The sequence below is a fragment of the Hyperoodon ampullatus genome (genome assembly GCF_949752795.1).
Source record: "Hyperoodon ampullatus genome assembly, chromosome: 12".
NCBI lineage: Eukaryota > Metazoa > Chordata > Mammalia > Artiodactyla > Ziphiidae > Hyperoodon > Hyperoodon ampullatus.
In genome coordinates, this window is record NC_136925.1 from 77,440,718 (window position 1) to 77,463,982 (window position 23,265).

The 23,265-nt window shown below is 39.3% G+C and overlaps 1 protein-coding gene across 1 annotated transcript in view; it reads left to right on the top strand.

Annotated features, from left to right (window-relative positions):
• Positions 1-1,585: 1,585 nt before the first annotated feature.
• SCAF8 (SR-related CTD associated factor 8) overlaps positions 1,586-23,265 on the top strand; it is a gene marked incomplete at its 5' end in the record, with an annotated part of 81,791 nt that continues 60,111 nt past the window's right edge. Inside the window, 6 exon segments of the mRNA XM_079716559.1 lie at positions 1,586-1,654; positions 1,657-1,927; positions 1,930-2,031; positions 2,034-2,086; positions 7,985-7,993; positions 7,996-8,049. Of these exon segments, the coding sequence (XP_079572685.1) occupies positions 1,586-1,654; positions 1,657-1,927; positions 1,930-2,031; positions 2,034-2,086; positions 7,985-7,993; positions 7,996-8,049 (558 nt within the window).

Genomic DNA, 23,265 nt, shown 5'->3' on the forward strand with positions numbered 1-23,265 from the left:
GAAACCCCTGGCAGGAGGAAAGAGGATGAGGAGTCAGCTAGGAAAGAACGAGAGCAACAGCACCCCAGAAGGCAGAGGCACACACGTGTCCTAGGTAGGAAAGCACTCAGTGTTGTCAAGGAACAAAGGAGACCACTGTGGCCAGAGTAAAGAGGACGGGGAAAGTAGTGTGAGCTGAGATAGGTAGGACCTTCGGGCCATAAGAGGTTAAGATAATATCTGAAGTGCAATGGGAAAGTCTTAAAAAGATTTAAACAAGGGAGTGACCTGATCTGATTTGTGTCTTAAAAAATTCCCCTCTGGCTAGAGTCTGGAGGATGAATGATAGGGACCAGTTAGTTAGGAGGCTACTGCAATTGTTGGCAAGAGATCAGAATGGCTTGGCCTATGACCTTTGTGACACATTTGAGATTTTGAAAGTGGAAATATAAGCTCTTACGAAAAAGTTATCTATTTTACCTTCTAAGTAGCCAGCCACCGTATTAAAGCTGTCAGTGAAGTAGGCTCTAAAAAGCAGACCCTAACATGTCAAGAAGTGCCTGCCTTCCCCAGTTTCACACGGCTCTGGGCTCAGCTCTTACATTAGTACCTTGATTCCAACAATCCTCTAGAGAAAAATTCTGCCGTCATCTTTCCCCCCTTTCCTTCGAGTGAACTTCGGAGAAGTGATTGCTGACAAATGACTCCCAGTAAGACGACAGTGGTGTTTGGGGTTCAGTGATACACCCCTAACTTTTAATTTAAATGCTCGCTTTGAATTTGGTATCGGTTATCTTACATTGCACGAAGTGAGAGAGAAGGCATTTTGCTAGCAGCATCTATTTCATCTAGGAAAACGGTATTCACCCTCTGCCTCTAACCCTAGGGCAAAATTCCTTTAGAATAATTCATCTTTCATAAAAGATGGGTTCCCTTTCGCCTATGGAAATCTTGTGCGTTCTGGGCACTGCTTCCCGCTGTACAGGCAAATGCACTCATTGTCTAGACCACGCCGGTCCCCCCGGATTTTATGTTGCGTGCATTTCCTGCACTGAGCTGCTTGCTCGCTGCAGGCGTGCTTCCCTCGTCCCCCGGCCCCGGCCCGGATCCAAAGCTTTTGTTTCTAACGTTTTCTCCCGACGCTATTAAAATGCTTGGGCACATCGTTACCAAATAAGTGACTGACTAGGAACTTTTCCGGCTGTTAACCTTTAGGCCAACGTCCAGTAAAGTTCTGAAAAGCAACTAAACCTCGTGTAAAGGGGCCAAGCCACATGGAAACAACGGAAACGTGTATATTATTGCCTAAACTTGCCGGGGGGACATTTCGGTTTTTCTTAGAGCAGTGCTTTGCAGTGGCCCCAAGGGCGCTCCAAGAGGCAGCAGCACTCGCTCCCGTAGCGGCGAGGAGGTGGGGTGCGGGTGAGGGGCAAGGGACCCCGGGAACCGAGAGGAGCGGGGCCTCCTGGCGGCGACGCTCTGGCCCGCGCGCGCTCGATGGTTCCGCGCGGCGCCCCGGGCCTGCGCGGTCCCGCCGCCAGGGGGCGCGCTGGCGGGCGCCGCGGATCTCCGAGCTGCGCGGCCCGACTCGTGTCCGCCATATTGGATGCCGCAGCCGCTGCTGCCAGCGCTTCCTCCTCCGTCTTCGCCGTGCGCTGCTGGTTCCTACGGCCCGAGCGGCGGGGAGGTGAAACAAGAGCCTGTCGGAGGAAGAGGAAGAAGGGGGTGGAGAGTGTAGGGGACCGGGCTAGGGGGTGGAAGCCCGAGACCGAGCGGGGCGGAGAAGAGAAGGCGCCCAGCCCCTCCCCCGCCGCTGCCAACCAGCCCCGGCAGCGCCTCTGTTTCCCGGACCGGCGCTCCGCCCGTCCTAGCGGCCATGCCGGGGCCTCGCTGCCCCTAAGAGAACCCTTCCCCGCCGGTGCTTGCCCTTCCCCTCCTGCCCGGGGTCGCAGCGGCCCGGCCTCCCGCCGGCGCCCCCTCCTCGCAGCCGCGTCGCCGCCCCCGTCTCGCTCTCCCCACCCAGTGCAGTGGCCGCCGCCTCTTCCGCCGCCGGGCTCTGGGCCTCCGCACCGACAACATGGAGGCTGTGAAAACCTTCAATAGCGAGGTTGGTATTGTACTTTAGCCTCCCCTCCTACCCACGCTCCCCCCAACCCGGGACGAGGCCACCGCAGGAGGGTGGGCACTGGCCCGCTGGGCTTTTGAGGGTGGGGCGAGTGGCGGCCTAGCTGTGGCCGTGGGGGAGGGGTGTTTCTCTGCCCCGGCGCCCCTCCCCCGATTCCGTGGGCGGAGGGCTGGAAGAGGGCCGCCCCGGGGCGGAGGGAGGTTCCGGTGTCTCCAGCAGAGTACTGAGTGGCTGCGGGGCTGGAGGGAAGGCCCGCGTGGGCCCTCCCCCGGAGGCCTACGGCAGGTCTCTCTGGGTCAGTTCCGCCGATGCCTGGCCCGCCCATCTCTTTCCTGGGCCTGCGGGATTTTAACTGGAGGCCGGGCATCATTGCCCAGACCTTTCCCGGGTCCTTAATGAGGCAGGCCGTGATCGGGGGTAGTGCAGGCAAGAGCACCTACAGGGGTGATAACCTGTGGTCACATTGCAAGTAGTGTTTGTTTATAATTGAGATATTGTTGGCTAGGTAACCTGCCAACTAGGGACTTAAGCTAAGGGCATGGTTGATCGGGAGGCGAGATTATTCTGCAGTTTCTCCTATTCTTACTCCCCCCCTGTTCTCATCATCCGACATAAAGACAGGCAGGGAGAGTTGTGCATGCAGAGGGAAGATGCTGGAGAAGCATTTCCCACGGGCTCCTTCACGTGTCATATATAGGGCTAGATTTTTAACAAGCAGGTGTCCGGTTTTCACTATTTAGTTGAGTTCCCTAGTCTGAAGGGAGACAAGTTTTGATAAAATATTTTAAAATCTTTTAAAACTCCGGTAGGAATAGACCTTAATGCTAACATTAAACAAGCATTTAACAAGTACATATCGACACAACCAGAGTTATCCTTACCTGTATGCCTTATTTAAAAATATTTTAATGTGATGTTAACTAAATTTACATAAATTTTATGAGCTTTTCATGTGGAAGTGCTAATACTCTATTCAGTAGTATAATAGTGATATTATGAACAGGGCAATACTTTAAAAAGCTGTTTTACAATTTTATTTGTTTTCCAAAAGGAGAAAACTCGTTCCCTCCTCCCTCCCACCGTCCCTCTTTTCTCCCTCCCTCCCTCCCTAGAATTGACGTTTTGGAAACTTAGCAAAGAGGCTAAAAGTTAGATAATATGTGAATTAAACTCTCCATATTAGACTAGATAGCAGTGACACAGTTATATGAAAGCAAGCATTTTTTTTGGAAAGGATTTTCTTTTTGAATACTGGATTTTCTTTTCTTTTTTACCGCTTGATACAAATTAGAGCAGTAGACTTGGGAAGCTTTTCCATTTTATTTATGAATTTATAGCTGGTAATTTGGGTCAAATTATAAAATTTGGTTCCATCCCACAATACTCTTATCCTTAAAATCTGGAATAAAAAGTAAGGATACTGTATGTTCCAATTTATTGCTAATAGTTTCCTGGCTCTGCAGGGGGGAAAAACAACAGGTCTGTAGCCTTTTTATTTGCTACACGTGGTGCTATAGCACTAAGAGAATGTTAAAGTGGTTTTTTTTATTATAAAAAAATCCTTTCTCTTATTTCCTTGCAATTATTTGATTTACCCTACGCCTTTTTGATGGGTGCCTCTCCTGTTTATCTTGGGGGTTCCTAATATGTACCCTCCTCCATTCCCAGCCCTCCCTGCCATGTGGTAGATACAAACTAGTGGTTAGTACACTGTGGTTGGTCACCGTAAAGCGTGGTGGATTACAGGTGTTAACAATTGGTTTTTCATTTTAGCATTGACGTTAAGGGTACGGAGCCTAACATTTAAATGGCTGGCTTGATGCTTCAGCTCCTCTCACCTAGTCTTCATAAGAACTTGAGATTTGTAGTAGTGTTCCCATTTTAGTTCATGTAGCACTCTCTCTTCTCCCCTTATGTATTTCAGAGAACTTAAAACATCTTTTAACTTCCTATTTACTCATACGCTCGCACTTCACCATATTTGAAAATGGGGTTGGCTTAAAAATTGTAGCAGTAACAGTCATAGAATTGAGGAAGGGCAATAGATTTTGAAGAAGATTCAGAAGAATATACTTTTTTTTTTGCTTTAAACTCAAAGTACATAATCCTGTTTTTTTCTGATTTCTGAAAATAGTTTCTGTGAATATAATACTGGCTGATGTAGTAAAAATGTGTTGTTGCAAGGAAGTATATAGTGGGAAATAGTTCAGTAATGATGTTTTTCCATTAAATCACGTGTTGCAAAGTGCAAAAATAAAAAAGGAATCTGAGTTACGGGACTAGGAGAAAAGGATGTTTTAGAATGTTTACTTGCAGTGAATTTGGCTTTTAAAGGCATCTATCCTTGGGCTGAGCCCAACAGAACTTTCTCTGGCAAGTTTAAAGGTATCTTTGAAGCACTGAATTGTCAAGAAGTGCCATTTGCTTTATAAGGCACCACAATTTAGCTCTGTATGTATAATGTTTAAAATAAGAGATGCTTAGCTTTTAGAACTTGCTAATTATCAGGTTTTTCAAGATTAAAAAAAAAGGGAAGACAAGCAAGCAGATCTTGGCTTGAAAACAGGAACGTGCCAGAGATTTTAAAGTTAAGAATATAGGTTTTTAATATGCAAATTGTGGCTAAGTCTCAGTCTGAAAGTGTGTGGTCTTCTGCAGGATGTGTCCGAGTCATGATGGCGTGTCCGCCTGCCTGCCTGCCTCCACCCCCCACCCCCACCCCCGGCCACCTCCACCCCCCAACCCTTTTCTCAAAGGGACTTTGTGCCTCCCTACCCCATTTTCAAATGCACTGTCAGAAGATCCTTTACGTGGTAAATCCCTCATACTTATCATGAGTTAAATGAGATTGAGGCTCAAGAACTGATATTTAAGTGCCCATTGTGCTAGTTTTGTGAGAAAACTTTAATTTCCAGTTAAGCATCATCCTGTGATAAAAGTTTATCCCATGACCACTAATGTCAGTTCTGAAATGATGAAAGAAAATTTGTCCAGGATGGAATGTAAGATTCCCTAACGGTCAGTGCTTGACCTGAGCGGTTCATTCGAGAAGAATTATTATCATTACCAGGTATTGTAGTTGCTGCTGCTCAAAGATGGTGGCATTTACTTGTTATGATGGTTTAGAGTTCTCACCTCAGTGGAAAGGGTCTCATCTTTATCTGTTTAAATCTGTGGATTACGTTAGGACCACAGTTGATTACTGGAATGCAGATTTTTTTTTTTTTTTTTTTTTTTTTGCGGTATGTGGGCCTCGCGCTGTTGTGGCCTCTCCCGTTGCGGAGCACAGGCTCCGGACGCGCAGGCTCAACGGCCATGGCTCACGGGCACAGCCGCTCCGCGGCACGTGGGATCTTCCCGGACCGGGGCACGAACCCGTGTCCCCTGCATCGGCAGGCGGGCTCTCAACCACTGCGCCACCAGGGAAGCCCTGGAATGCAGCAATTTTATGTGAGCTGCATATTTGTACTCTGTCCTTAAGACTCCTCCTGTATGGAGGTTATTGTGGTAGGGTTTTTGTTTTTGAAAAGAGGGAAAAGAGAATAGCAATACAGGACCCTTTCCTTAGAAAATTATAACTTAATTGGAGAGGGCATTTTAGTAATATAGGAACTCTTAAAATAATATGTGGAAAATATAAGAATCTCTTATGCATTATAAGAATCTGTTATGCATGTATCAGGAAAATTATTGCAGTTTAATTTTTGAATTTACCTTGGTTCTTAAATTCTTTACTCATCTTTAGGATATCTAAATTCTTAGTGTCTTTTGTTCTTAGGATCCTTTGGTTAGTCCGATAGCTTACTCTTTGTTTCAGGATGTAGCCCTTTCCAGAGTCACTTTAACACCCAGTACATTTTCCTCTTCTGTGCCTTGTCTTTCACATCAATAGTGAAATCCCATCTTCATTTTATTCCATTTCCAAGTTTGTATCCAGAGTGTTCATTTGATTAACTACAGGACTTTTAATACAATCTTTCCACCAATATCTAGTAGTAGGCATGGTTTGGTAGAGAACAGTGGGAAAGGTAATGGGAATAATAAAAGCATGTGAAATTTGTTTTTATATTTTCCCCTTGTGGTTCAGGAAAGGGAATTTATGTGAAGTAGCTATGAAACATTGCCTTTTTCTTTCTTTTTCATGTATGGGGGAAATCTCTCCTTTTTCTCTCCTGTTTTGATTTTCCAGTGGGAGTTCTAATTGTAACAATTAGTCTATCTTTTTTGTTTCTACCTTGTGAAAAATCCCTTAAAGACATAGCAGTCTTAGTGTTATAAAGGAAGGAAGCCTTCACTAACCCCTCCCTGCCCCCAGTGGTTTAGATCAAGGTTTCTCAGCCTGGACCCTATTGGTATTTTGGGCTGGATAATTATATGTTGTGAGGAGCTGTCCTGTGCATTACAGGATGTTTAGCAGCAACCCTGGCCTCTACCCACTAGCTCCCCCATCGTGACAACCAGAAATGTCTCCAGATACTACCAAATGCCCCTTGGGGGGCAAAATCGACCATGGTTGAGAATCACTGATTTAGGTCCCCTGTTAAACTGTCTTAAAACACTCTGTGCTTTTCCTTCTAGTGATAACTACAGTTTTAAGTAGTTAGCAGTAATCTTTCCCACCAGATTATAAATTCCATGAGGACAGTGACCACGTATCTTTATTGCTTCATATCCTTGGTACATAGCATAGTGCCTTAGTAGATAGTTTATGCTAAATAAAGATTTCCTGAATGGATAGGTTGATGTTATAGTAGGTAGCTGAATGGCCTGGACCAAGGCAGTTAACATTTCTGGACATTTGGTTTTCTCCTCTGTGAAATAAATGACTGATTTGAGATTTTTAGGTTCCCTATTAGTTGGAAGATTCTTTGACTAAATATGAAATTAATGTTTTGGAGGACTTAGTATGTATAAGCATTATTTTGAAAGTCATTTTATGGCATTGTAGGCATATAGGAGTTTAGATGGGAAATTTAAAATCAAAACTCTGATTTGTTTATGGTTTCACTTCTTACTAAGAGGGGATAGTGGGAAGGGGACTATTCCATGAAAGTTCCAGTTAGATTAAATCCATCCTAAGTTTTATATTGTGTAATTATGCTATTTTCAAATCCTTTTTGCTTTGTTTGTTTCATTTTAAAACAACATATGGTAAAAGTTGGGGTTTTAACTAATTAAAAAAATTTAGAATACAAGGATAATTGAGACCGGTAATAATGATTTTGGGGACTCTGATTTGAGAGTGTTTCAGTCATTCAGGATTAAATATAAAAATTTTTTGGCAACATTGGGCCTTCCCTGGTGGTGCAGTGGTTGAGAGTCTGCCTGCCGATGCAGGGGACACGGGTTCGTGCCCCGGTCCGGGAAGATCCCACATGCCGTGGAGCGGCTGTGCCCGTGAGCCATGGCCGCTGAGCCTGCGCATCCGGAGCCTGTGCTCCGCAATGGGAGAGGCCACAGCAGTGAGAGGCCCATGTACCACAAAAAAAAAAAAAAAAAGTTTTTTGGCAACATTGAAATTCATGAGATATATATAGTTCAGCCGTTCTACTTTAGGCTAGCATTGAGTTTGTTACAGTAATTTTGATTGGCATTTAGGGGACATCTGTATTCCCCAGTCTTCTAAATAGTCATATTTTATGATCACTTGCTCCTTTTTCTTTAGAAGTATAGTGGGCTTAGAATTAGTGCCGACATTGCTGCTTGTACATGGAATTTTAGGTATTTCTTGTGGGCCAGTTTTCCTGTTACTGGACAACAACTAACTCATAATGGTTTGCGAGAATGTAATCAGTCTTGACCTTGAACACTGGCTGAGCTCCTGAACTCATTTTATCTGGTTTTGTTTTCTCAACATCTTTCTCTGCTCCTCTCTCTCAGGATTGTGCCTCTCTCCTCCTGCTTGTACAGACTGCTTTTCCAGCAGCATGGACACAAGAAGCATAGTAAGATGATTGTAACCCACGTAAGGCAGGCCCTTTGGAAAATACTTAGGGTTAAATTGGTAGTGAAATGATGTCTTGATTATATGGGAAGTACTTGGGAAGCAGAATAAAGTTTGTCACTTAGAGTATGTTGGTAATCTTAAAGAGAACATGTAGGGAATAAGTTGTATTTTTCACAAAAAAATAGGTTAAGTGAAAAAAAGTTACTGTGCTTAGTAGTGAGTATAAATCATATCTAAACTCTTGTGCATTTACTTGCATTCTGCTCCATGTAGTTTTTTGTATAAGAAATATTACTTATGTATATAATATGAGTAAATTGCAAATCTCTGAATGTGGTGGTAGGAAGTAAAATACATCTTATATTTTGAGGAAGTTCTTCGAACTATAAGATGACAACAGATCATTGACAGATGTGTAGTAATGGAAAAACAAGACTAAATCAAATTTTTGATTTTCTAATTATAGAGGAGCAGATTTTGTTAGCGGTACTATTATGAGAAATAAATGCTGGTGAGAAATGTTTCTGTAGCTTCTGATTCCTTGTCTGAGTTAGTTCTATCTTAAGTTTGATGGTAAACACGATGCATTTGATCTTTCTGATTCTGATTTTATGCATTTATTTCGTCTTTGTAATCCTGCTTTGCCAGTTTCTGATACACCATATTTTAAAGTCAAGGAAGGGTATGTAAATATGTTACGGTATCTACTGTAGGTCAGGAAATACGTTAGCAACTTTGACACTACTCTATTTAGTCAGAATGGGGAATATAGATTATTTGTTCATGTTTTTAAAAGACATTTGTGGCTATTAATTTAATGTATGCCAAATTTGTTTTTAAAATAATTCTGCAACTTAGTATACTTTATAAAGGCTGACTAGTATACTTTATAAAGACTTAGGATTTCATTCATTTGTTTATTCATTTAACCAGTTTATTCATTTAACCAGCACTTAATGAATGCTTACCATACACCAGCCAGTCTGCTGGGATACAGTTGTAAACAAGACAAGCAAAAAGCATACCCTCTTTGAGCTTATGTTCTTGTAATCCTTTTTCTTTCACGTTATCAGCTTTGTGTGCAATGACCTTGCTGCAGAGCTAGTGAGGCTGGGCAGGCATTACTGACTCTGGGCTTGCTTCTTTGCTAGGAACTGGGTGAGATTGAGCAAGTAGACTTCTTAAACAAGAATGTGATCTTATATTTTCAACAATGGGGAAATAAGACAAGCTACCCTACTAAATTGTCTGTTGTATTAAATCTCCATTTGGCATTTTGGAATCATAACTGTTTTTAGAGAACACAGTTTTAAGGATGTTTTCTTTTGTGAGATATTAATTAGTCTCCACGTGTAAACAATTAAAAAATACTTTTAAGTGGTGACCAAACCCTTATGAATTTGGAAGGATAAATTAATGAATATTTTTATTTTTGAAACAAACTTTCCCTTGATTTGAGTGCATGAAAAAAATTTGGTGTCTCTCTTTTTCTCCTATAAACACTAATTTTCTGAATTTGATTTAATTCCTTGGGGCTTGTGAGTGAAGGATGAAAAGTTTGGATCATGTATTTTATGATCTTGGGAACTTGGGAAATGATATAATCTTTTTAATCTTGGTCACAGTATCTAAAAGATTGACCAGTACCCCTGTAAGTAGTACAAGTTGTATGTCAGCTGTATCTTAATTTTTTTTAAAAAGGTTGACAGAGTCCTGGTTAATGACTTTCTTTAGTAATGTTTTTGATACTGTAAAGTTTTATGGTTAAAAAAATGATACAGGTATTTGAATTTATTGAAATGGTAAAAAGAATGTTGAATAAGTTAAATTTTTTGCAAACCAAAACACATAGCAAATGTCTAGTTTCTAAAACAGCCACTTGATATGGTGAAAAAAATGTCTGGCTTGTGTAATTTTGAAGTATTTCTTATTTACCAAACATTGTTAAAAGTGAGCCACTTTATAATATATAGTGTTTCATGCACCTCTTTTCCCCAACCACTATTATGTTTCTGTGGATCTTTAGGATTAATTTATGAGAAAAGTAGGATAGGTGCTATCTTCATTTTACAAACAAGGGAACTGAGGCCTACCATTGTGATTTTACCGAGGAAGCAGCTTTGTGTCAGAGCTGAGACTAGGCTCTCAACTCCTGGTTGAGATGTAAAGGAGAACCATCTGTATAAAGGAGAACCATCAGTCGATTTTTCACAATTCTTTTTGCTGGTATAATGTCCAAATATAAATTAACTATTTTTCCCACTTTTTATACTTTATTTTTACGACTTCAGATTTACAGAGAAGTTGCAAGAGTGATAATTTTTATGTACACTTCATCCTGATTCCTCTATCTAGTTAATTTAATCATATTTGCTTTCTTATTCTTTTTCTCTCTTTACATACACATGAACAACACATGTAAACTTTTTTTCTGAACATTTGGAGAGTAAACTGCAATTAATGCCTTATACTTCTAAATATAACTGTATTTTCTGAAATCAAGGACATTCTCTTATGTAACCATAGTACAGTTATCAAAATCAGGAAATTAATATTGATACAATGCAGTTGTCTGCAGACCTTCAGATTTCACTGTCTCTACCAGTAACGTCCTGAATAAAGAGTAAATCTAGGGCTTCCCTGGTGGCGCAGTGGTTGAGAGTCCGCCTGCCGATGCAGGGGACACGGGTTCGTGCCCCGGTCCAGGAAGATCCCACATGCCGCAGAGTGGTTGGGCCCGTGAGCCATGGCCACTGAGCCTGCGCATCCGGAGCCTGTGCTCCGCAAAGGGAGAGGCCACAACAGTGAGAGGCCCGCATACCGCAAAATAATAATAATAATAAAAAATAATAATAAATTTAAAAAAATTAAAAAAAAAAAGAGTAAATCTAAATCCTACATCACACCTTGCATTCACTTGTCATGTCTGTCTAGTGTCCTTTAATCTGGAGCAGTTGGTTATTACTTTGTCTTTTGTGACCTTTGATGATTGATGAGAATAGGCCAGTTATTTTTAGAATTCCCTCAATATGGATTTCTCTGCTGTTGCTTTATGATTAGTTTAAGGTTATGCCTCTTTAGCAGGAATAATCCAGAAGTAATATTTTGTCCTCAGGAAACACATGATGTCTATTTATCCCATTAGTAGGGATGTTAACTCTTTTTTGCAAGGTTTCTCCATTCTAAAATTACTGTTTTTCCCTTGTGGCAGATACCTTTTTTTAAAATTAATTAATTTATTTTTGGCCATGCCATGCGGCTTGCAGTCTTAATTCCCCAACCAGGGATCAAACCTGTGCCCCCTGCAGTGGAAGCACGGAGCCCTAACATCAGACTTCACTCTTTTTTTTTTTTTTTTTTTTTAAAGCATCCAGTTAGTTCTTGCCTGAATCAGGACTAAGATGGTTGTCAGATTTTCTAAGTCTATTGTTTATTTATTATTGGCAGTCCATAAGAGCTTTTCCTTCTCCCCATTTATGTATTTATGCATATTGGTATGAACTCAAGGATTCTTTTTTTATTCATTGGGGTGTTTTGATGTCAGGGCTCCTTCAAGCTGTCGCCTGTGTCATTTTGACATGTGCTTATCATTTTTTGAGTACTTACTTTCTTGTATAATAAGATATTCCCACCCCAGCTCTGGAATCAGCTATTTCTCTGAGGAACCCTAGTTTCTTCTGGTGGTTATCTGTTAACAGATTGAGCTAGAAATTGGATATATGTCTGAACATGTTTATATGTATGTGTGTGTGTGTGTATATCTATGTTATATATAGATATACACACATACATACACACACAACACAAATTTTTGTTGTTTATCCATCTGCCTATCTAAAAAGCCATGAGTTCATCCTATCTCTAATAACAGTCCAACACTGTAGGGTTCATTCTGGCCTTTCCCTTTTGCAAATCTGTAGTTCCTTTCTCTGACAGTGAGAAAACTAGTTCCCATTATCCACAATATATTTACTTACTGTTTTATCAATCCTAAAATTACTTATTGTTTTATCAGTCCTAAAATACGCAGAAAGTAGTTTCAGAATTCTAAACCATAGGTCTGAAAACAAACCTATTAACTAGAATTTAGTATTTGTTTATAGTTCATCTTTTTTAGCCTGAGGATATATAGTCAAAATGCAGTGTTCCAAAATTGCTTTGTTAGTTTTTTCTCCCTTAATGTAGTCTTGCTATTCTTTTGAAATATAATTTGGCTTTTTTTTTTTTTCTGTTTGTATTCCTTTGTTTTTTCCTCCATCCGTTTTTGTGATGTTTTAGTATGTAAAATATTAAACATAAATTAACTTTAATCCTCCTTTACTTCTTATTAGTCTCAGCATTATAACCACTTACGCTCTGGTGAAAAAAAAGAGAAATGAAACAAAAAACCATTTCCTTAGTATTATTCAAATCATAGAACCCCAAATTGAGAGGTTTAGATATGGAGAAGGTCTTAGGTGAAAAACGTTTCTAGTAGCAGAGATTCAATTCATAGGTGAAAGTACATATTCAAAAAACTTTCATTCTCTTTTGAATGGAATCTGCATTCACGGTTTCTGTAGAGGGCCAGATGGTAAATATTAGGTTTTGTGGGCCGCTTATGTCTCTTTTGCATAATCTTGTTGGTTTCTCACAGTTCTTTTAAAATGTGAGACCATTCTTGGCTTGAGGGCCTACAAAAATAGGCCATGGGCCATACACTTATGGCCTTGCTGCACTCTGAAACCTAACAAGTTGATTAATAGCGTGCTACTTGCAAATCAGAATTATAATTGAGCAGGAAGATATATTCTTTTATAGGCTTTATAAGCCTTTTCAACATCAAAAACAGAAACAAAATAACTGTAAAAGCTGCCTTAGTGAAAATATTTATTCAACATGTTTTTTGAGCACTAACCACCGTGTGCAGATGTGCAGACACTATCCTAGGCTCTAGAGATGTAAGTGTACAAAACACACACACACACAAAACCTCTGTCCTCTTGGAGTTTACATTCAGTTTTTTTGTGTGGGTGTGTACTGGAAATGAACGTTTCTTGTTTTTCCACATTCGGTGACTTCTGATCGACTAAAAGTTTTTTTCGTATTAATTGCAGAGCGAGCATTCTTTCTTGAAAACTTGATAAAAAATGCAGCAAAGGGAGCAAACTTCTAAAAGCTTTGTTCATTTCTTCCTGTCTCCCAGTCATGATACTTTCATTGTGTAGCTACACTAACTCACTAAAGGAAGAGAAGAGAAACCTCATTAATTGGGCACAGAACCCAGACCTAATTTAGTGATGAGTACACATGTATTACAGATCCTTAAAAAGCTGTTCAGCAGTGTACATAACAGTAAATCAGCTAATCTTCCTTTACAGCTTTAATGAATGAATGAAAAATTTTTAATTAATTAATTAATTTGTTTATTTATTAATTATTTTTGGCTGCGTTGGTTCTTCGTTGCTGTGCTTGGGCTTTCTCTAGTTGTGGCGAGCGGGGGCTACTCTTTGTTGATTGCAATGCGCAGGCTTCTCATTTGTGGTGGCTTCTCTTGTTGTGGAGCGCGGGCTGTAGGCGTGCGGGCTTCAGTAGTTCTGTCGCATGGGCTTAGTTGCTCTGCGGCACGTGGGATCTTCCTGGACCAGGAATCGAACCTGTGTTCCCTGCGTTGGCAGGCGGATTCTTAACCACTGCGCCACCAGGGAACTCTGAGAATGTTTTTTAAAGTATTGCCCAAAGTTAAGGACCACTGTGAAACTAGTTGCTTGTGTAGGTTTCTTGAAATAGGGAGAAAGTCTCCTGATAATGCTAATATGCATTTACCTAATAAAAGCTTAAAAACTATGTGCAGGTTATCTATCTTGTGCCTGGCTAAATACCAACACCTTTGAGTAAAAATCATCAAAATGAGTTTTTACCATGTCGTATGTTAGTTGCTGAAATGACTTATAGCTTTGAGTAGTTTTTCTGTAAGCATTTAATAAACCAGTTAGTGCCCCCCCTTTTAATGCTTTATTGAAATACGAGTGACTGCAAGGATTGTAAGGATTATTGTAAGGATTATTAACATGTTTGGCTTTGTTTTTTCTACACCAAGAAAAGTGGTTTTTATTTTTATAGGAATTCCTCTTATTGGGCAGAATTTTCCAAATTCTTGTTCCCCTTTTGTCAGAGAACCCAGAACCTCTTTTAGAGGCGTCTCTCTGCTTTGGTGGCAGTTACAAGAACAAGGGTTGTGACCAACTTAGCTGAAGAGGATTGATATCCCAGAGGAGGAGGCCAGAGGCTGCTACATCATTCCCAGTACAAAACCTCCCAGTCAGTACTTTGATTCATTTGCAAAATCAAAGGATTAGATACCTCAGGCATCTTAGAGCTGTTAACAGAGAGTGGTTCCAAATAATTCTGCGAGTGCTTCCTTTATTTTGCTAGTCCCTCAAGATTGTCAGACAATTTTTTCATTCTATTTTAACTATAATACAGTTCTCAAATTGCTAGAATGCAGTAGTAACCCATGAAGGTTCTAATGTAATAGCAACTAGTGGTTGGAAGGAATGCTGGAAAGTAGTGGCTGGTCCTTTGAGCCTTGTTATTTATGTGTATTTGCCATCTCTCAGGCATTGTATTCTGCAGAGTGGTTACCAGGTTAATCAGATACCTACGTCCTTTTTCTCAGACAGCTCATATTTTAATAGGGGTGGGGTTGGGAATGGACTACCACAAAGGGTAAACGGTCACGTGATATGAATACTACGATACAGAGTAGTGGTGTAGACAGTTTATAAACAGTATGTGTATACTCTTCTGTGTATATCATGTTGTACACAGTACGATGGAGGAGACATTGTGTGAGGCAAAGGCTAGAGGTCACTTTCAAGGAAATGGCAGCTTTGGGTGGGGGAGGTGGTTGGGAGGACTGCTGGAGGGTTAGGCAGGGTCTGCTGATGAAGGGTCTTTGTATACTGTGCACAAGACCTCATTTTTAATCAGAAGGGAATGGAGATTCTGAAGGGTTTTTAATAAAAGCACAAGTTTTAAATTTGTATTTTAGAATGATGATTAATATCTTTGCGGAACAGGGCAGGTCAGTGAGGGGTGAGATTGAGGGAAGGAAGGTTAAATTACTATAGAGAAGGGCTTCCCTGGTGGCGCAGTGGTTGAGAGTCCGCCTGCCGATGCAGGGGACACGGGTTCGTGCCCCGGTCTGGGAAGATCCCACATGCCGCGGAGCGGCTGGGCCCGTGAGCCATGGCCACTGAGCCTGTGCTCCGGAGCCTGTGCTCCGCAAGGGGAGAGGCCACAACAGTGAGAGGCCCGCCTACCGCAAAAAAAAAAAAAAAAAAAAAAATTACTATAGAGAAGATGAGCTCAACTACAGTAATAATGGCAAAGAGCTGACTAGATGAATGCAGAATAAATTCAGTAATACTAGGGAGCTGGATATAAGGAAGAGGGTGGAGCCACGGGGCTGTGGCTGAGTGACAGTGTATATAGAATGATACGGTACCAGTCATTAATAGGGCAGATCAGGAGGAGCAAAACACTGGAGGAGGAAGATAATTCTGTGGGTTGGATGAGGGATCATTTTTTCCACCTAGAATAAAAGAGTGTGGAAGGAGGATTGAAATCACCCATATCTCAACCACCCAAAGACAGTGTGACTAGTTTGTTGAATACAGTTGTAGTTTTGAGCATCTTGAAGATTTGGTGTCTGGGGGATATCAAGGTGGAGACAACCAGCTGGATATAGGTCAAGCACTTAGAGAATAGGCTAGAGATGGAGATTAGGGGGAGATGATGTAGAAAAAGAAGAGAAAAAGGCTTGGGGCAAAATCTTTTAGAATCTTTTATCTTACTCAGTTTTTTTTTTTCTTTGTTGTTTTAGATAAGGATTGACCCTTTTTATCATATTGTATTTGTGAATGTAAGGACATTTTAAAGCAACTCTGCTTGGAATTTGCCTGATTTTAAATTCTGTTTATACAGCCAGATGTTCTTATATGCAATTAAAAGTTAAGTAGTAAATTGCACGGTCTATGAATAAAATTAAAGATTTAAATTTTGTTTAATGAAACTTTATTAGAATTCCGTAACATTGAGCCGACTTGTATCATTGAGTGTTTTCTTAGCTCCTCTTGGTCACGTAGTTTTTTTATCATAACTTTGTCTGCAATAACCAATTTATTGTGAACATGGAATCGTGGTGAATTTAAATACTGTATTATTAGAAATAGAATCCATATTTATTTGAGAAATTACAGCTTATATGGTTTGTAATGAAGAGGATTGACAAATGAATTATTCTTTCTCTTGTTCTCATTTTGGCCATGTCACTGTTAATAGATTACTTATCAGTTATTTAGTACTTCTATAATTAAGAGGAGGTAAAATTCACATCTTTTTATTTTAATGTTACAAAAAACATAGGAAAGAACTGAAATTAAAGGAGGGTGGTTGTTTGGATTCCTGGGAAAATTTAAACTGAAGACTTATTTTTATATATGTACATGTTTATTTATACATTTTGTTTTCTCTCATGGAGAATCATTTCTGTTCTCTTTGATTTTAGAATGGGGTAGCTAAAGACCATTACACTCAGGTTAAGCATTTGTAGACATAGGTTCTATGATTGGGTTTCTTGTTTACTTCCTTGTTACTGCTTAAGCTTGATTTCCGGAAATTACAAATTTTAGACCTGAAACACTTGTGATAGTATATCATTTAATAGACAGATGAAGAATCAAGTCCCAAAGGTGATGAAACTTGTTAAGAATCACAGTTTATGAGAGGCATATAGTTAGCAGCCAAGTTAGAAGAAATTTCTATTCTCTGTGTCTCAGTTCATTGTTTTCACTTTTTCAGTATAATTTTTTGAGTGAGATTTCGGTAGTGTTCATGTATGTTGTAGGTGGAAGAGGAGTGGGAATTGGTGATTCTTAGTACATTAATATCACTTTATGCTAACCCTGGACCAGAATGAGGAAGAAACTACTAGGCTGATGCTTCCCTGCTCATAAAATAGGGTGCCATAGGAAAACACGCATTCCTTGGCAAAGAGGTATTGTACAATAACACCCACTTAGCCAGCAGTTTTCTAGCAACCCAGCCCTCTGCAGAAAAGTAAAAAAAAAGCCTTTTTTACTTATCTTGTACCTTATTTGTAGGAGAGGGATACAGTTACTCTATAAGCCTGTATCATTAGCATGTTTCTAATTTTCATTTTAATAATGGTGGCTACTCTGTAACTGCTTCCTTTAAATTTTCTTAGACTACTGTTTAGAAAGCTCCTGGTACAGGTATTTTAAGGCACAACAATGCTACAAAATTAATGTGGTTGCTTTCAAAGTAAGATGTGACAGTTGGCAAGGAAGGAGGTAGTTGTTTTACCATTTATAAAATGTGATTAGACAAGATAACTTTTAGGATCTCTGAAATATTAGCCCTAATGAATAAGTTTTCTAATTAATTTTTCTTAGCTTCAGTTTACTCATTTTAAAAATAGGGATAGTGATACCTTCCCTGACTACCTCTCAGAATTGGTTTAAATATTTAAAATATTGGCTGGTTTGAAATACTCAGAAAAGTTGTTATATATAAAATTTTAAATATTCAGAGAAGGTGGTTTTAATATATAAAATTGTAAAATAATTTTATAAAATATTTGGAAAGCTAAGGAATACTAGTTCTAATATTCTTAGTTTCTAGAGAAAACTAAAGAGTACTAAGAAAAGTAGTTTTTTTTTTTTTTTTTAAAGCTGCTACTGGGAACATTTACTGTCATTGTGGATCTCTCTTTTGCCCTGGAAAGTATTTTCATATTGTAACATTTTAATAATGGATAAAAGTTTTGGAGAGTATGAGCTGTAAAGAAAGTGCTGTATTATATTCAACATATTTTTCAAGTTGGAGGAATATTTATAAGTTGAACAAACCTTTTGAATATCAGACAGTAACAAAATACAGACCATGATGTATTTTGGACCAGTATTATTTTTGGTCATCATTTATAAGAATTTCAGTGTTCTACTAAATTCAGCAAGGCTTTTAAGATAATCAATTTTAAATAGTTTCTAGGAGTATAATTTTGCACCAGATCGTATTTAAAGTATGTATGTCACATATATACATATGTGTACACATTTACGTTTATATATACACACACAAACACACATATAGATGCATATAGGAAATTCTGAAAAGTAGTCTACCAGCCTTTTAGCAGTGGTTGTTTCTTAAGAGAGAAGTCGGTCGATAGGGTGCAGCGAATGAGAGTTTTCAGTGTTTGGAATTTTTCCTTCAGCATCTGTTACCAAACCAGTTTTGTAATCTTTCCCTCAAACCCAAAATATTATGTGTCTTAGCTTTGGGGAGAAAGGTGGAGTTGGTCTGTTTTAATGTTATTTGAATTAAATCCTTTAGAGAAAGTGAGCTTCCTTGTTAAGGGTTGGAAGACTCTTAAAACTTGATCAGTAGGCATATAAGCTTCATAATCTGTTGTCTTTAAATCTTCTTGGTTATTATTATTAGTTAGGTTGATGCTATTACATGGTTGTCTCCACGGTCATCTACCATCTTACTCAGTGACTCATTTGTGTATGTTTAGTTGGATGCTACTTGGAGGACTTTGCTTTGTTTTTGGAAACTGAGTGTTGGGGTAGCCAGAAGAACTGGGTTTGGACATGTCTCTGTAGCTTAATACCAGTTTGAATTTAGTTAGGTCATTTACCCTAAGTTTATATATCTGTAAAATGAGAATAATAAATACTAATCTTACTGGGCCATCCTGAAGGTAAAAGTGATATAGCATGTATAATATGATAGTGCTTAATAGTTGACAGAGTTCCATAGAGATGAAAAGTAATATTTATTTTTAAAGATTTTTAAATATTTATTTATTTATTTATTTATTTTTGGCTGCATTGGGTCTTCATTGCTGCGCGCGGGCTTTCTCTAGTTGAGGTGGGCGGGGGCTACTCTTCGTTGCGGTGCACGGGCTTCTCATTGCAGTGGCTTCTCTTGCTGCAGAGCACAGGCTCTAGGCACGCAGGCTTCAGTAGTTGTGGCGAGCAGGCTCTAGAGTGCAGGCTCAGTAGTTGTGGTGCACAGGCTTAGTTGCTCTGCGGTGTGTGGGATCTTCGTGGACCAGGGCTCGAATCCGTGTCCCCTGCATTGGCAGGTGGACTGTTAACCACTGTGCCACCAGGGAAGCCCGTAATACTTATTTTTATCTTTCTTCTTTATTATGCTACTGCCAATCTCTTTTTTTTAGTTTTTGCATTTGTTGCTTATATTTCTGAAATGATTTTACTGTAAGGCCTGCTAGTCTTTTGGTCTACTTATTCTCTCTCTGATATTTAGTCTTCAGTATTTTATTCTTCATCTCTTCAACTCTTAGCTCTTCGGGAAAGACTGTAATTTTGCTTTTCTCTTCCGGGATTCAGTCCCATATCTTCTAGGTATTATGTGTACATAAAATGGCATTGTTATCACCCCAATCTAAATTTGTCTTTCTTCTACAAACTTACTTTTAGACTTCCTCTTTATGCCAGTAGTAAAAGTGTGTTCCCAAACACTCAGACCTGAAAACTTGGAATTTTCCTAAGTGCCTCTCTTTTATTTGTATCTTTTCAGTCATGAAATCCAATAAATTATTTTTAAAAATAATGTTTTTCATCCTTCCCTTCCCTTTTATCCTTAGTACGAATACTTTGGTCCATGTCTTCATAACTCCCCACTTGGTTTGTTATAGTCAGTTTTTAATTGGCTTTTAATTTATCATTCTCTGTTCTCTCTTGTTCATACAGTAGAACTACATTTTTTAAGATTACTAGATTAATTTTTACTAGGTTAATCTCTTTGAACAACTGTTCTGTTTGAACCACTTTGTGTTTTGAAAAACCATTAAGATTCCTTTGCCTTCAACTGTGCAGATTTCTTAACTGTGGATTTAATGCCTTTTATAAGACTATTTTATAAATAAGTTATTTATAAATATTTATAAATAAATATTATCAATGTTTGTCATATGCATTGCATATTTGGAAATGCTGTGAAATAGGAAGATTTACTATATGCAAAGCTATACACTATGTATTCCCATCTTTGTGTCTTGTTTTTGGTACTTAGTGATACTCCAGTAGGAAAGCACAGCAGTCTGTTGAGATATTAATGCATTCCCATTAGGAAATAGCCGCTTCTCCAATCCTTTGTGAAAATTACTGCTTGGCAAGAGATTTATTGATGAGTATGCTATATATGTAAATAGTGCAGAAGCAGAATCACAGCTGTAACAGGAATGCTCTCTTTTTCCAGTCAGTCCATTTCACTTCCACTTTCTTTATTAAACCTTTTATTTGTTGTTTCTAACTACATTTCATTTGTCTGAATACCTTCCCCAGTAGCATTTTTTATTTTGGCACTAAATTATGCCCCGTGTTCTTGTTTTCATGAGGCAAAGTCTTAAGGTCCTCATGGATCCCCCATTTTTAAATACTAGTTTGGTATGTTATTCCTTTGTTAAATGCGTATGGGAACGTGTGGGAAGAAAAAGATGCTCAGTCACTAATGGTTAAGTAAATTGTTTCCCCATACACCAGCTTTTTAATATACACACTTCGGATTAGTATCTCCAAAAAATTACCTGTGATTACATTTTAGAGACCTTTGGTATCATTAGTCAATTGTCACAGCTGACAGTGGTAAATCTCACAATGTGGAGAATCTGCTATATTAGAGTAATGATGTGTCTAGGACCCTCCCCTTCCACTTCAGTAGATTGTTAGATAGTTGAAGTGAAGGTCTTTATGTTAGCTTTTATCCCCTGAAGGGCTTAATGTATTGTGCATATCTACAGTAGCTAATCAGTGGATGTTGGTTTGATTTAAGTCACCGACTAGCTTTGACCTGTTAATCACTTCAGTTTGGCTTTGTATTTCCCAGTTCTTTTTGTTCTATTTGTTTTTAGTTGGTTTTGTTTTGTTTTTAGTTGGTTTTACCTTGAAAGTAAAACTTGATTGATCTGAGTAAGATTATTGCGTAAGTGCTTATGATTAACTCTCAAAGTAAATTTGAAAGTAAGTACACAAGGGTGATTGTTGTACGTCAATTACAAGTTATATTGAGATTATTTCAGAATGAGACATTCTGCTCCTTTGAAATAGTTCTTTATTTCCATGAATATTGGTATAGGATTATAGATACAGGGTTGCAGAGATTATTAAAAGTAAAGTTTGGGGGGGATGGGAGTAAAGAAATGTATCTCATCACTCTGGCTTTGGCGTTCTGCTCCTTTGAGCACAATAGATCTGTTGCATTCAGGTGAATTTAGATATGAAGAAGCTGGATAGATTTATTTTTCTAGCTGTATTTGGTTACCTGATTATCTTTGGAACCTAGTAAGCTAATTTATCAAAGTTAAATCAGTTTATGTTTGAATAACTAATATGTGCAAGGAAGTTTTTGCATTTAATTCGTATATTTATGAAGTTGCAGTTATTGCAAATATTTTCTATTTGTCATGTAACATTAGACATTTCCATATTTCTGCATTAATAATGTGTATATCAGGTTTCTATCTCTTAGTATACCATACTAAATCTCTCTTCCTGGACATTTTTTTTTAACTGCCATATAAAATGTTGATGTAAAAATAATCATGATTATGGCCTTTTGCTTCTTTTTTTAAATTTATTTATTTATTTATTTATTTATTTATGGCTGTGTTGGCTCTTCGTTTCTGCGTGAGGGCTTTCTCCAGTTGCAGAAAGTGGGGGCCACTCCTCATCGCAGTGTGCGGGCTTCTCACTATCGCGGCCTCTCTTGTTGCAGAGCACAGGCTCCAGACGCGCAGGCTCAGTAATTGTGGCTCACAGGGCTAGTTGCTCCGCGGCATGTGGGATCTTCCCAGACCAGGGCTCGAACCCGTGTCCCCTGCATTGGCAGGCAGACTCTCAACCACTGCGCCACCAGGGAAGCCCGCCTTTTGCTTCTTAAAATGTGTAAAGTCACTGGTGAAATTTTATAGCTCTTATATATAGTGCCATACTGTCTTTTTCTTCCAGACACTGTAGTTTTCAGTTCTAAAATTTCCATTTGGTTCTTTTTTGTAGTTTCTCATTCTGTGCTGAAAACTTCTGTCTTTGCATTTATTTCAAGAGTTTTCTCCTTTCCCTTATTTAGAATGATTATAATTTCTTTAAAGTCCTTGACTGATAATTCCAACATCAGCGTCATTTTGGGGTTGGCATCTGTTGATTATTTTTTCCCTTGATCAGTGTGGACAGATTTTCCAGGACAGTGAGAGAGAGAGAGAGAGAGAGAGAGTGTGAGTGTGTGTGTGTGTGTGTGTGTGTGTGTGTGTGTGTGTGTTTTGGTATGTCAAGTAAGTTTGGCTTGTATGCTAGACATTTTCAATATTGTAGTGTTTTATTAAAGTCCTCTGAAGAATGTTGTTTTTGTTTAGCAGGTATTCAACTTGGTTTGGTTCAGGATGCAAGTTCTGTCTTGCCTTTTTGGGTGGTTCCAGTGTCAGTTCAGTTTTCAGAGCATTTCTTTTGCTGTTTAGGTGTGCCCAGCATATGTTCCACTCAGTTGTCTAGGTATTGGGTAATGGTTTACATAGATATTAGTTCTCAAAGCCTCTGCTGGGCTTCTTTGGGTCTGTTTCACACAGACACAATTGTAGGACAAGCCCAGGACTTACGTTGGGCTCCTCTCTATCTCTCTCTGGGGTTCCCATACTCTCTCCAGATCCCAGGGCATCCTTTTCCTTGTTCTCTGGCCAAAAAGTCAGGTTTCTCTCCAGGTTTAGCCTTCAGAGTGAAGTGGCAAGAGAGAGAAGAAAATGGTATTTTTGGATAGTAGGGGCCCTTTTCCTGTCTGGAGATGGCTTTTCTCTTGGCGTGTTTGGTGCTGGGGTGGCAACAGTGGCTGTCCTTTAACCTTTAGCAGGGCCTGGGAAGAAAAGGGGAAGGAGTTGTTTTTTCCCTCACCCCTGCTTCCCCAGTAGTGTGGACGATTCCTTTTACCTAGTCTTCTGACTAGATGAAGGGGGTTTCCCCTAGTGTTGTGTTTTTAATTCTGGTATTGGCTGCACCATTTAATAATGCGGGCTCTGGGATAAAAGCCTGGAAATAACAGAGGAACACAAAACACTGCGAAATTTTTTACCTTAACATCCACACACAGCTCTCCGCCCTGCTGTAACTGGTCATTATTCAAGTTTGACTCCAGT